The sequence below is a fragment of the Gobio gobio genome (assembly GCF_949357685.1).
Source record: "Gobio gobio genome assembly, chromosome: 11".
NCBI lineage: Eukaryota > Metazoa > Chordata > Actinopteri > Cypriniformes > Gobionidae > Gobio > Gobio gobio.
The window spans coordinates 39,760,658-39,774,994 of record NC_137104.1 but is presented as its reverse complement, the minus strand read 5'-3'; the positions used below and the strand labels follow the sequence as shown (position 1 = coordinate 39,774,994).

The 14,337-nt window shown below is 36.1% G+C and overlaps 2 protein-coding genes across 3 annotated transcripts in view; one reads left to right on the top strand and one right to left on the bottom strand.

Annotated features, from left to right (window-relative positions):
- LOC307133598 (craniofacial development protein 2-like) overlaps nt 1-14,337 on the bottom strand; it is a 1,416,430-nt gene that overhangs the window by 171,588 nt on the left and 1,230,505 nt on the right. The window lies entirely within an intron of this gene.
- LOC307133596 (uncharacterized protein) lies at nt 2,223-11,259 on the top strand. 2 transcript variants are annotated; one of them, XM_079828711.1, is made up of 18 exons: nt 2,223-2,473; nt 2,688-2,835; nt 3,198-3,299; nt 3,488-3,574; nt 3,805-3,861; nt 4,042-4,125; nt 5,859-5,939; nt 6,124-6,219; nt 6,628-6,720; nt 6,854-6,937; nt 7,158-7,265; nt 7,565-7,708; nt 7,853-7,969; nt 9,478-9,570; nt 9,799-9,891; nt 9,978-10,064; nt 10,146-10,240; nt 10,325-11,259. In XM_079828711.1, exons 1-17 carry the CDS (start codon nt 2,425-2,427, stop codon nt 10,237-10,239), a joined length of 1,617 nt encoding a protein of 538 aa, XP_079684837.1. In that variant the 5' UTR covers nt 2,223-2,424; the 3' UTR covers nt 10,240; nt 10,325-11,259. The 2 variants fall into 2 exon arrangements, with proteins under 2 accessions (XP_079684837.1, XP_079684836.1); XM_079828710.1 differs by lacking the exon at nt 10,325-11,259 and having other exon boundaries at nt 10,146-10,274.

Below are 14,337 nucleotides of genomic sequence, written 5' to 3'. Positions count from 1 at the left end.
TACATTTTACTAACTATAAGTATCTTTGCAACTACAACTATCATTAGAGTATTAATAAACTGTTAGGGTTAGTAGAATAAAGGCCAATTCACACCGCACCAACATATGCAAACATACGGTCGGGTTTTATCGAATCAGTGTGTTTCCCCTGTCGGAATCAGTTGCCGTCTGTCGGAGCTTGTTTTTGCTGATTGTGACTGTTGGCGTTGGTCTGTCGGTGGACGGGTACAGTGTAAATTGGCCTTAAGTTGGCACACTGTAAAAAAATATTTAAAAAGTAAGTTACCTGCTTGCCTTAAAATTTTGAGTTCATTGAAATAAAAAAATTTAGTTAATACAATGAACATTTGAGAATCAACATCACCCTTTATTCAAATATTATTAAAAGATTTTGTTAGCATATCGCGTAATTGTGTTTATTTGTAATAATGCAGTGAAACATGCCAAATTGTGCTATTTTCATTATTTATCACAACATTTTTTATTTATTTATGTGGTTCAGATACAAAAATAATTGTAAGTTTCTATTTATTAAACCAATTTCCTTCGTTGTGTTAACTCAAATTTTTCATTTCAATGAACTCAAAATTTTAAGGCAACCAGGTTACTTACTTTTTAAGTTAAACCAATATTTTTTACAGTGCATAGTTGCGAAGTTACTTGTCCGTTGGGGGAGCATCAAAATAGTGTTAGCAGATATTAAGCAGACAGTACACACTGTAAAAAAAGAAAAGTTGACATATAAAATTGTTAGTTGTTAATTGTTAAACTTGCTGCACAGCTTTTTTGAGTTTACTCAACTTGTAAAGTAGTTCACTTGACTCAATTAACTGAGTAAAGTGACAATTTAAGAACTTTTGTTCAGCTGATTGAGTGTTTATAGATTTTTGATTTTGTGTTGACTTTTTTATGTCACCATCATGGTGATCAGTGTTTCCTTTAGTTGGGCAGTTTGACGACTTTTTAATATTAGTGTTTCTCTCGCTGCTGTAAAAGAGAAGCAAGAGAAAACACAATCAGATGCTGTCGGCTGCTCGATGATAAGAATATAATCATTGTGTAGTGCTTAATTCACTGATCTTATGACTGAGTTTAATATGAACAATATACCATTAACTTTGTTTAATTGTTATTCTAGAAAAGATCAGAATCAGAAAAGCTGAATAAAGGCCTGTTCACACCGGGACGATTTTCGCGCGCGTTTATCACCGACGTTTAACGCCTTGTGACTAAACAATGGGCGCCAATGTGAGTGTTCAGACCGACGTGTAAAACGGCAGGCGTAAAAGCGTCATTTAAAAAAAAACGCCTCGGGTTCGTTTTTTTATTTTGACGCGGCGCGTTAAAAACTGGCCGACCAATGAGATCAGCGCTTTTGTTCACGTGCCTGGAGCTGCTGAAGTGACAGTAAAACACGACTGGGTGGCGCTCAAGCACAAAATCGGTCTTGCCGAGCACACACTGATACGAAGAAGAAGTAGTAAGTAGACAAAGAAGAAGAGTAGCTGCTAATGCTGCTTGCCAGTTAGCAAAAAGTGTGTGAATGGTTTTGCCATAGACATAATATATCTGTGGTTTTGGCAAGCACGTAAATACTGTCTCTCCTCTTCTTCTGTGTGACAAGCGAGTGTCAGAAGCGTAAGTGCCGCAGCACCACCTTGTGTACCGGGAGCGCCATCTACTGAATGTGCACGTTCACTCGGCGCATCGCCAGTGGAAATCGCTTGGGTGTGAACACTCAAGACGCGCCGAAAAACGTCACGAAAAACGCTGGCGATAAGCACGTGCGATATTCGTCCCGGTGTGTACAGGCCTTAAGGTTTAAAACAGATTGTAGACTAAGCACTTTGACCTCCTGTGAGTTTTACTCCCACAGACATCAAGAATCAGCCTATGAATCTCAAAATGGTGACATGCTTCATGCCGCAATGCATTCTGGGAGCCATGGATGAGTTTTGCATGATGCACCCAGAATGCATTGTTAACTTGTTGCAACTTGCATGCTTGTTAACTTGCATTAACAAATCGAATTTACAATTAATACCAGGTTGGTCCAACTATTGTTGAAGCAACTTTTCACTGGTTAAGACAATTTTTTGCATTTAATTGTCCAGTTAACTAAAACATAATCATTATTTTTGTTGGATTTTTTTTTACAGTGTATGAATACTCTGACTGGTAGTTGCAAATGTTTAAAATGGAATATTGAAATACTTTAACCTGAACCAAACCTGATGTTAAAAGAGGCAGTTAAACATGCACTGTTTGTTGAACCCATGTAAATTTAGTATGTGTTTGAACAGCTGAAAGTCCATAATGGAGATAAAGTTCAGTCTAGGTTATGACTCTTGAGGTTAACAGACAGTCCACAGTGGACATGTTTTTCTCTTATTCAGTTTTTTGTTCTGAGAAAGAAACAGCAATATGAATAAGTCACTGGCCATCTTAATCTTAGCTATTCTTCTCTCTAAAGGTAAGCTAACGTCTCCTTTTTTAGAGTTTTAAATTCATTGTAATTAGGTGATATTTGATCTCTTATTAGACACAGCAGCTCTCTTAAAAGAGTGATAATCGTAATTTTTTAACTTTTTAAATATGTGCTACCGTCATGTCCAGCGTTTGATAGTCATGCAGTGTTACTATTACTTATTGTAATTTAGTTGATTCTGATTTGATTTCTTATATAGGTGTGGAGAGTGTGCACCTAAACGAGGAAGACTATGAAATAGCAGAAAAACTCTTCGCATTTGGAGCTGAAGGGTTTTTGAAATTCTTGGACAATTTAAAAAGGGCAGCAGAGGTGGTTGTGGAAGAACAGAAGATCAGTAAAACAGGGTAAAACCAAAACTAAAAATAAAACTATTAAAAACATCTCTGGTAATTAAAATAAAGCTGGAATAAAATTATATATATATATTTATATTTAGATATGTTGCCTTGTCAATAACCTAAGTAAGTTGAAGTTGAAGCACTACAAGTTTTTACAACATTACAAACTAGAAATAAAAAAGGATGAAAAATTAAACCTAAATAGCAATATATATATATATATATATATATATATATATATATATATATATATATATATATATATATATATATATATATATATATATATATATATATATATATATATATATATATAAAAAACTAATAAAATGACTACCTCCTAACACAACCCTTGTTTCCTGTTACAGCACTGATAGGCAAGACTTGTGGATTTCTCTGAAGGAGATGGTCGAGAGGATCAGTGCTGAGGAAAGAGTTAAAGGACTTGATGATTTCATTGTGGCGGTACAGTAAGTAGAACTTTATCCACAAGATACGAAAAGCCTTTGCACTTTATAATTATATACTGAACTGAATATTTAATTACTGATTAATAAGGCTGAACATGATCTATGTAGATTTAAGTTATATTTTCTACTTAACTCAATCAAATCATCCTAATAACATCAGTTTTTTTCCCCTTGTGTGTGTTTAACAGCGTTTTGAAAGAACTGGGTGACCTTTATAGTGATGGTCTGTTTCGCCTGTTATCAGCACATCCTAGAGACTGGATTGGGAATGCTCGGTATGAGGGCCATTCAGCCCATTAATTATATATATATATATATATATATATATATATATATATATATATATACACATACAAATGAATTAATGCAAAGCATGATAATAATATGTATGGGGTTGAATGTGTATGATTGATATTTGATATTTTTTGGATGATATTCTTATTGAAAAATCTTGAGCGGTCTCGGATCACAAAATTCTGATTAATATGGGTCTGATCTTCTACAGACACTTGCACCTCTTTAAAGGGATCATCAAAAACGAGACATTGGTGGACCTCTGGAAGTAAGCTTTTTATTTTTTGTCTGCAATATGATTGAACATTTTTTATTTGAAATAGCTATAAAGACGTGTCCATTGGATTGTGTTACAATCCACCATCTCTAACATGCAGAACAATCTTCTCAAGATGTATTGGCAATCATTGATAGCTCAAACATAGCTCATCAGTTTTGTTTAATGCAGATATGTGGAGTCACACTACCTTCCAGGAGCTCCACCGATCTACAGCGATCCCGTGGGGTTATTCGGTCACCTTCTGTCCAAGATGTATGACCTCAAGCTTCTGTCACACTGTTTCTTTCCCACTGTGAAAGAATGAAATAATATAGCACATGACTATGTGACATATCGGTAACACTTTAGTTTAGGGTCCAATTCTCACTATTAACAAGTCGCTTATTAGCATGAATATTACTAGGATATTGGCTGTATTTTAGGACTTATAAAGCGCATATTAATGCCTTATTCTGCATATCCATATTCTACATCCTTTAATCCTACCAATACCTAAACTTAATAACTACCTTATTATTAATAAGCAGTAATTAGGAGATTACTGAGGCAAAAGTCAAAGTTAATAGTCACTTAATTGGACCCTAAAGTGTGACCAAAATATCTTATGGTGCTAAATTAAAGTAAGGTGTATATATATACACACATATATACGCAACAATCAGGCATAACATTATGACATAACAGGTGAAATGTATAACACTGATTATCTTTTCATCACGACACTTGTTAATGGGTGGGATGTATTAGGCAGCAAGTGAAAATTTGGTCCTCGAAGTTGATGTGATATACCAAATAACAATTTAGTTATATGAGCAAAATAAATTCAAGTAAAGCTGACAAAATGTATTTGAATAAAAACAAACCATTTGAATTTGTCACTGTTACATAATATTTATATGCGCAGTTTACTTAATAATGTTATGTTCAATTTATAAAAGTTTATTATGTAAGGTGAACATTTATCAATTTAATTCAGCATATTAAATTAACTATTTACTCTACAAGTGTAAGTGGAAAACTATTAAATAACAACAAGCATATTTTTAGAAATAAAATGTAAAAAAATAACTCATTGGACAAACTCAATTTAATTGAGAGTAGGAATTCCATCCAATAAATATGTACATATGAGTGCCCACAGCCTAAACACAGGCACCACTCTTCTGTATAATGGTGACCACAAAATTACAGAAACTCCTCTAAATGTCCAACATAACTGAACATTAACCACTAACATAAACTAACAACATCTTTCCCTTTAATGAAAAACACTTAAATAACAATTGAATCCCAAAATTTACTCTCCTAATGCAGTCCCTTGCAAAGCATGCTGGGAACTACAGATCCACTGCCCAGTTTGTTTGTTTCACCCAGCAATGTTAAGTTGACTGAACAAACACTTATTAAGTAAAGCGGACAATACTCATTTTTAGTACAAACAACTCAGTAAATGTAAGTTAATGTAGTTACATGAGTTTTTAAGTAATGTGAACAAGGATGATTTGAGTGCAACCAACAACAGTGAAAGTTAATTTTTTGGAGTCCACGCCTCGACAGGTCAGGGCTGTTTTGGCAGCAAAAGGGGACCAACACAATATTAGGTCATAATGTTATGCCTGGTCGGTGTGTGTGTGTGTGTGTGTGTGTGTATATATATATATATATATAATTTGGGTGTTTGTCTAAAATTTAAACAAACATTCTATATTGAAGTGTCTTCCCTTGAACTTTTTAAAAAAATATTTTTTTTTACTAACTTACAACATTTATTAATACATTATTAATTTCAAAAGTTGTATCTGTTAATATTTCATAGACATGTCATGAACTAAAAATGTATTCTGTTTTTAACTAATGTTGACAGATTAATAAATACTGCAAAAAATGTATTGCTCATTAACGTTAACTTATCAGAGCTTATTGTAAAGCGTTACCAACAAGTTATTTTTCATGCTGACAGGAAATTGTTTTCTTTGTTGTAACAGGATGGCATGGCCTCGTGTGGTTAAAATCCTAAAAGTTGTTTCGGAAGTTGGGAAGATAGACATCAATCAATTTTTTGAGGAGTAAGACTTGTTTTGTCATGCATTAACGGGTTACAGCACACAAAATCAGTGATACTTCACGGCATTTAAATTGTTTATTTCATGCAAGTTTTCATTTTCCTGTAGAGTAAAACATGCAAATACACTCAGATGACAAATATAGATTTTTGTTGGTCATCATTTAATTCTCAATAATACTTTTTAGAGCACAAACGGCTATACGTCTGGTCAAAGAGAAGGTCATGGAAATTTCAACCTTAGAGAGGCAGACAGAGAAGGATGAGTTTCTTATAACATTGAGGTAAGGACATTCAGCCACTCTCTCTCTCTCTCTCTCTCTCTCTCTCTCTCTCTCTCTCTCTCTCTCTCTCTCTCTCTCTCTCTCTCTCTCTCTCTCTCTCTCTCTCTCTCTGTGTGTGTGTGTGTGTTCACGGTATACCCTATGTTATGGGGACATTTATTGTCCATGAGGAATCAACTTACAGAATGATTCGAAAATGCAGAAAGATTATGTCTAAGGAAAGTCCCCATAAAACAAACCCAACATCTTTGTGTGTGTGTGTTTTATTTATATAGAAAGTCATTTATTTGCATGTCTTATGTTTTTTTATTTATCTTTAAAAATGTTGAGCTGTTTGTTAAGCCATATGCTTATAACAATAGTTATAAATGTGACCGGTGTGTATTTCTCGGACTGTGTGTTTCATAGAACTGCCTCTGGAGTTCTTGCATTTTACTGGGATAAACTTGTGGAATACACTGAGAGCCAGCCATTCCATAACAAGTATTTAGCTGCTATACGGTAAGACTATGATCATATTATGTCACTATCTGATACGGGTGGTAGTCTTAAAGAAAATGAAATGTGAAATGATGAATATACAAAAGAAATTGTATAATAAAATAAACTGAGTTTTGAGTCGTTTGTGTTGCAGGAAATGGAAGGAGTTAAGAGGGTTAAATGACACGGAAAAATATCACATAATTACTAGCCCAGAGACAAGACTTCAAGCCTGGACGTAAGAAAATATTACATGTATAATTTTTGTCATTTCAATTCAGTTTAATGCCATTTTACAGCTATTTGGTGCCTGCTAAGAAAAATGTCTGGAAGTTGAGTTTGGGTTATGAGCTTTGTCTGTGTATCATCACAGCTGAACCAAGAACTGTATTAGAGCAATGACACTGTTTTTGTGACTACCGTCTTGTAATAACTATAACTATATAACTTCTTCTTAGTTGGGCAGATGAGCATTTTGGTGATATTTTTGACAATTCTGCCCTTGAACCCCTTAATCGATGGGGTAGTGGAATTTTTGGAGAAGACAGATTCAATCAATCCAATTGGTTAGTATAACAGTACTTTTCATTCATCGCACACTGTGCATAATAAATGACTGTGAATTAATAACTTTGTATGACTAATAACTAACTGAGACCACAGACCCCAAGGCAAGATTCAAGTAAATATGCATGGACTAAAATCCATTAATCATTCATAATGCTGTTACGCTTATTGTGTGGTTAATAAAGCATATGCTATGGTTTATGAATGTGTTGCATTACAGTTTATTAGTCTGTTTGAACATCCTTTAATTATGGATGCATAAATGTATGCCCATTCAGTCTGTTCTTTTATTTCACAGGGCCATTTTGAAGATGGCGATTGTATACCCTCTCCCGATTTATGAAAGATTGTCTGAAAGTGGCCTTGGAGTCAATGATTTTTTTATCGACACTGATAACACACTCACTGAATTAGTAGACGAGGACATCTTGAACATTTTGAAGTAAGAACACGCGTGTTTGAAAAACATTTGAGCATATTGCACAAACTAAGACAATAATGTACAGATAAACTAAACAGATAAATGATGATTCATTATTATTATTTGATCATAAATGCAAAACTTTCCTCTTCTGACGTCTTCCAGGCATCTGCTTTGTGAATTATGGAATACTTTTAATGATGAAATTTTACATGTCTCCATAAACAAGAAAAAACAAATGACATCAGATGTGGATAATGAGGACCCACTGCGACCCTTGCGGTAAGATATGTAAAGCCCTGATGCTTGTAGGTATGGATATGGTTAACTATATACTTGATGCCATAAATGTATGAAGAATTTGTTCCATAACACATTATTTTGATGGTCTACTTTAGACATTCTACGAACTATAAGTAAATTTGCAACTACATGTCAACTAACTCATTAGAGGGGACATAACACTTTTGCTGACAAAACAGCCCTGACCCATCAAGGCATGGACTCCACTAGACCCCTGAAGGTGTGCTGTGGTATCTGGCACCAAGATGTTAGCAGCAGATCCTTTAAGTCCTGTAAGTTGCGAGGTGGGGCCTCCATGGATAGGACTTGTTTGTTCAGCACATCCCACAGATGCTCAATTGAATTGAGAATTTTGAATTTTGGAGGCCAAGTCAACACCTCAAACTTATTGTTGTGCTTCTCAAACCAATCCTGAACCATTTTTGCTTTGTGGCAGGGCGCATTATCCTGCTGAAAGAGCCCACAGCCACCAGGGAATACCGTCGCTTGAAAAGGTGTACATGGTCTGCAACGATGGTTAGGTAGGTGGTACGTGTCAAAGTAACATCCACATGGATGGCAGGACCCAAGGTTTCCCGAACATTGCCCAAAGCATCACACTGCCTCCGCCGGCTTGCCTTCTTCCCGTAGTGCATCCTTGTACCATGTTTTCCCAAGGTAAATGACTCACCCGCACCCGGTCATCCATGTGATGTAAAAGAAAATGTGATTCATCTGACCAGGCCACCTTCTTCCATTGCTCTGTGGGCCAGTTCTGATGTTCACATGCCCACTGTTGGCGCTTTGGGCGGTGGACAGGGGTCAGCATGGGCACCCTGACTGGTCTGCGGCTATGCAGCCCCTTATGCAACAAACTGCGATGAACTGTGTATTCTGACACCTTTCTATCAGAACCAGCATAAACTTCTTCAGCAATTTGAGCTACAGTAGCTCGTCTGTTTGATCAGACCACACTGGCCAGCCTTCACTCCCCACTTGCATCAATGAGCCTTGGCCGCCCAACAGTTCACCACTGTTCCTTACTTGGACCACTTTCGATCGATACTGACCACTGCAGACCGGGAACCCCTCACAAGAGCAGCAGTTTTGGAGATGCTCTGACCCAGTCGTCTAGCCATCACAATTTGGCGCTTGTCAAACTCGCTCAAATCCTTACGCTTGCCCATTTTTCCTGCTTCTAATTCATCAACTTTGAGGACAAGACGTTCACTTGTTGCCTAATATATCCCACCCACTAACAGGTGCCGTGATGAAGAGACAATCAGTTTTATTCACTTCACCTGTGAATAATGTTATGCTGGATCGGTGTATTCTGCAAACCCGAACCTAACAGTCTAATAATACTCTAATGAGAGTTAGTTGACATGTAGTTGCAAAGTTACTTATAGTTAATAGAATGTCTAAAGTAGTGGACCATCGAAATAAAGTGTAATTTGTCCTAATATAAAACTGATCCCAAACACTTTCTCTCTTGTTGTTTGCAACAGCAAAATTAAAGCAAAGTGCTTTGACATCTGGGACAGAATTCTTATTGTGATCAACGGAAATGTTTATAATGAGCTACATGGAGAATCAAAAAGGTAAAGCATAACATAAATATTAAACAACCTGAATGAAAATCCTGACATTTCCAAACAACACGTTACGACACTGCAGCAAGTTATGATTTTTTTCTGTTTTTAAATGTCCCGACATTGAGAATTTTTACAACTCCTGTGAACAACTATATGAGAGAATATAAAAGAGAGTGTTAAATAAATCATCAAACAAATCGAACGCAAATGGAATTTTTACCTCACATTTCATAGGCACTGGGATGAAGTGAAGAGCATTTTCATTAAAGAATTAACTGACAGTGGAGAATTCAACAGAATTCAGCAGAAGCTTGATGAAGCACAAAAGTAAGAAATGTGTCTGAAAATTGTATTACTATTTACAATTATGCTATTGATTAACTTTTTCTTTTTCTTTTTTCATGGTTATAAAGAACCTTTAATAGTGTCACACAAATGGTCTTCGACAAATATGTAAAAATGGTCGATGGTCTGGAAGAAAGGATCCGTGCTTCCACTGAGTAAGAACTTGTATATTCTATCAAATATCAAATAAAATCATACAATCTAGACATCTAAACTTTTCCATTGTGTTATTCCAGAACTCTTGGCAAATGGATTCTGATCACTTTTTATATCTCAAATTCTGCCCTGGTTAATATGTTTACTCTGCTGTCGGACTTATCTCGCTCTTAAGGCAAGAAGTAAATTCTGTTCTAAATGCTTCTGCCATTCTGTGTCCTATGATTAATCCTTTTAACCTTCCCTCTTCTCTCTCTAGAATAATTGCCAGTGCTCAATCCCTGAAGTTGTTGACCAATGCTAATAGTGAAGACCCTTCCTTGCCCTTTTCTAAGTCTCTACAGGAATTTTCTGGTCCTCTCTGTCATTTTGATGAGCTCTGCCTTGAGAGCTTCTCTTTCATTGTGAGGATGCATCTGATGCTGGTTATCAAATGTGTTGACCTTTTGACTGGTTTATGACTGCTGTATTATATATATATATACACACACACACACACACACACACACACACACACACACACACACACACACACACACACACAGGTTGGGTTTTCATGTTTTATGGGGACTTTGCATAGGCGTAATGGTTTTTATACCGTACATACCGTATATTCTATCCCCCTACACTGCCCCTGCCCCTAAACCTACCCATCACAGGAGACATTCTGCATTTTTACATTTTCAAAAAACATCACTTATTCTGATTTATAAGATGTTTTCCTCATGGGGACCAAAAATGTCCCCACAAGGATTTCGGATATTGCCATCTTTGTGGGGACATTTTGTCCCAATAACGTAGGGATTACCAGTCCACACACGCACGCACGCACGCACGCACGCACGCACACACACACACACACACACACACACACACACACATATCATCCATTTCATATGATTACATGACTTTTATATAAAGTTATTTTTATATAAAGTTCTAGTCCACTAAAGCACAATTCAAAGATGGTGGCATAAGATGGCAGCAGTGAGTCTGAGAAAGTGTGGCTAACATCTGTTTGTGTCTGCAAAGTCAGCAAAAAAGCAACATGCATCAAAACTTGAATGCCCTTGGTTGTACTTCGAGTGTGCATTTAATTTTTTGGAGAAATTCTTTAGGAATTTCATAAGTTGAAAGTGGATTTAAAGGGAACATTAATAATTAGTATATAGTCTTTGGTGTCACTTCCTTGACAAAATAAATAAATATATATATTATTTGTATAGGCAGGAATATATATTAGATGGCTTTTCCTATATACTCGCATACATTCATTTTGCTAATAAAGGGGGGAAAACACGTTCAGCTAGTTCATTTCACCTTCATCTTATTTCATGAGCATGCACCATCAACCAGCAGAGGACGCTGAAAGTCTGCTTCCACATCCTGCACTATGTGGACATGAACCAGAACCACTTTCTTTTGCCGCCATGATAGACACAAACAAAAAATTATGCCATCTGACCTTATCTTTTGTAGTTAGAGGATACGATTTGTAATAATGTCTTATTTTGATGTCGGCGTTAGATCTGTGTGGCTGGATTTCAGAGTATTACAGACACTTGAAGCTCCCAAGCAGCAGAAGCATTCAATCTGGAGCAGGGTCTTTCTATTGCATCAGCTCACCTCTGTTTGCAGTACTGTCACAGTGACTGATTTGTTTGGAGACCAAGGGGGAAGTAGAAGTGGCGAGAAAATGAGCATTAAGGCAACAAAAGATAGATGTACAAGCATTTTGAAATGAAAAAATGAAGCGTTATCAGCACTAGGGTGATGCATGTGTGAGCAGGTTGCTGGTGAAGGAACCAAAAGAGTTTGGATACAGTACTTGTGTGGAACCAATAATATATTGTTATTGTCAATGAAAGCTTTGTTGCTATATTATGGTGTGGTGTTTAATATGCACTAGTAGAAGGTTGCTGGTTTGACCCTCACAAGGACCAAGCCAATGAAAATTCTGTAATCATTTACAGAGCTTCATACAAAACGGATTGTTTCAAAGCAGCTTTACAGTGATAGATATCAAAATAATGCTAAATGAAATTAAGTAATGAAATTAAATAATGGCAAAAGAATTCAGTTCTGCTGTAAAGCAGCTCTAAAAACAATAGTGTTATTGTTCAGCTGAAGTCAGTTGATTCAGTTTAGTTCAATAACTGTGTAAAGTTCATCAATTATGAACTGCGTTCAGTTCAGCTATAAAGCAGCTCTGCAGAAAACAGTAATGTCATCATCCAGTTCATTTCTAATCCGATAGTGTCAGTGCAGTAAATACAATAATATTGCTGAATATTAAGTGTCACCATATCAAGGAACCCAAACTCAATCAGTGACAGAAATGGAGAAAAAAAAACCCGTTGGAGAAACCAGGCTCACTCATCTAGCCAGACGTACAAACATCACGTCAGATTGTGGATTGATATCATGTAGCATATAGGTGCAGGTTTACCAACTGGTCTGGATACGGACTGGATCTGGCTGGCTATGGTAGCTTCGGGATAACCATAGTGTGTTGTTGGTGATTGCCAGGGTGTTACTAAGGGTGTTTTGACAGGTTTTTTTTGAGTGCATTGATGTTTGCTTGTTAGGTGGTTGTTTACGTGACTGATTCAGAAAAAGTCCAAATAAAATATTTTAAATAAAATAAATAAAAATGTATATCCAACCCCCGCCACATCCACCACGCAAAAAGTGTGTTCGCTTAAAAAAATGCTTTTGGTATTTTGTGGTATTTCAGTATCAACCAAGTGCAGTACTAGTGCCTAAAGGGTAATACTTACGATTAAAGGTGCACTATGAACTTTTCCGTCCGCTAGAGGTCGCCTATTCAAACCAAAGGGGTAGTTTGATGATGTCACATTTGAGTGCAGAATCTTGGGACATGTGGTATTCACCTCACAGTCGGTGGAAAAGAACCGGGATAGGACTCGGGCAGAAATCATGTTCATGGATGTGATTATTAAGCTTACTGTAGTAGAGCAGGACCGAGTGTTGTGGAGCTGAGCAAGGCCGCTGGAGCGATTGTTAATAAGATGAACGCAACACATGCCTCGCGAGCAACGGGACTTTTATTATGCCACAGTCGCCGGCACCACTTCCGCTTTTCTGGTCATGAGTATGAGGTAACGCAGCTCTGTTCATCATATTAGACACATCTGAGTGTGTTGAAATTTATGTTATGACGTTACTCTGTGCGTTCTCTCGGCGGCTGCTATGACACTTGTTCACACTGCAGTAAGAGTAAAGCGTTTCTGCAGAATAAAACCTGAAACCGAGGGGAATGCAGATATGATGCAATTGACAGGCGTCTCCCTCACACGTCCTGGTTCCTTGGTTATAATAGCAATTTACTCATGATTTACAAATAGTTGGAAACATTTGGGATATTGTAAGTACTCAACTGAACAAAATATATAACACTGGCCTTGTGGTTTTTGGATATTTTACTGAAAAATGTTTACATAGTGCAGCTTTAAGGGTTCATCTTAAACCTGTAAATATATAAAAAAATAAATATAAAATGTAAAAAAAGTTTGCATATGTGTTTAATGTTTTGTGTCAAAAGCAGGCTTCTATGGCTCATCCAGTACAATATAATATGGAGCTCAAGGAGGAAAAACACCTCAGTTTTATATAGGCTCAAACTGAGCAAAAATGTGCAATTTGGTGCAGTTGTTATTTATATATATCCAAAAATAAGATGAAGTAAAAGAGATTGTAATGTAAATCAATGATATCTTTATAACAGTATAGCAGGCTAATTGCATAAAATACATATCTTTTTTTACTCTATAATATTTCTTAGCAAGATATTTACATGCTTAGTTTTATGATTTAAGCTCTGTAGTTTTCATTCAAAACTTATAATGCAATTCAATCCAGTTATGATTGAGACACGTACAAATAAATGTTCCTCAAGATTCTAAAAATGATTCATGGATTGTCAAGTAAACCTAAGTTGTATTAAGTAAATGTAATAAACGTTCATCTTGAAATGTTATTAATATACAGTAAAGGTTATTCTTACATTTACTTTATGAAAAAATCATTAAAGATTTCACAGCAAAAAGGGATGTACCCCAACCTGAAGGTGGACGTAGAATTATACAATCAAGTTATTTTAGTAGATTGATATTTATCATGTTTGTTAATCAATATAGGCCAAAATGCAAGCACCAAAGAAGGTAAAATAGAATTAACTTTGAGAAATAACAACATTAGCAATAATTAATGAGATTACATGTTACTGCTTAGTTTAAACACAACAGGACA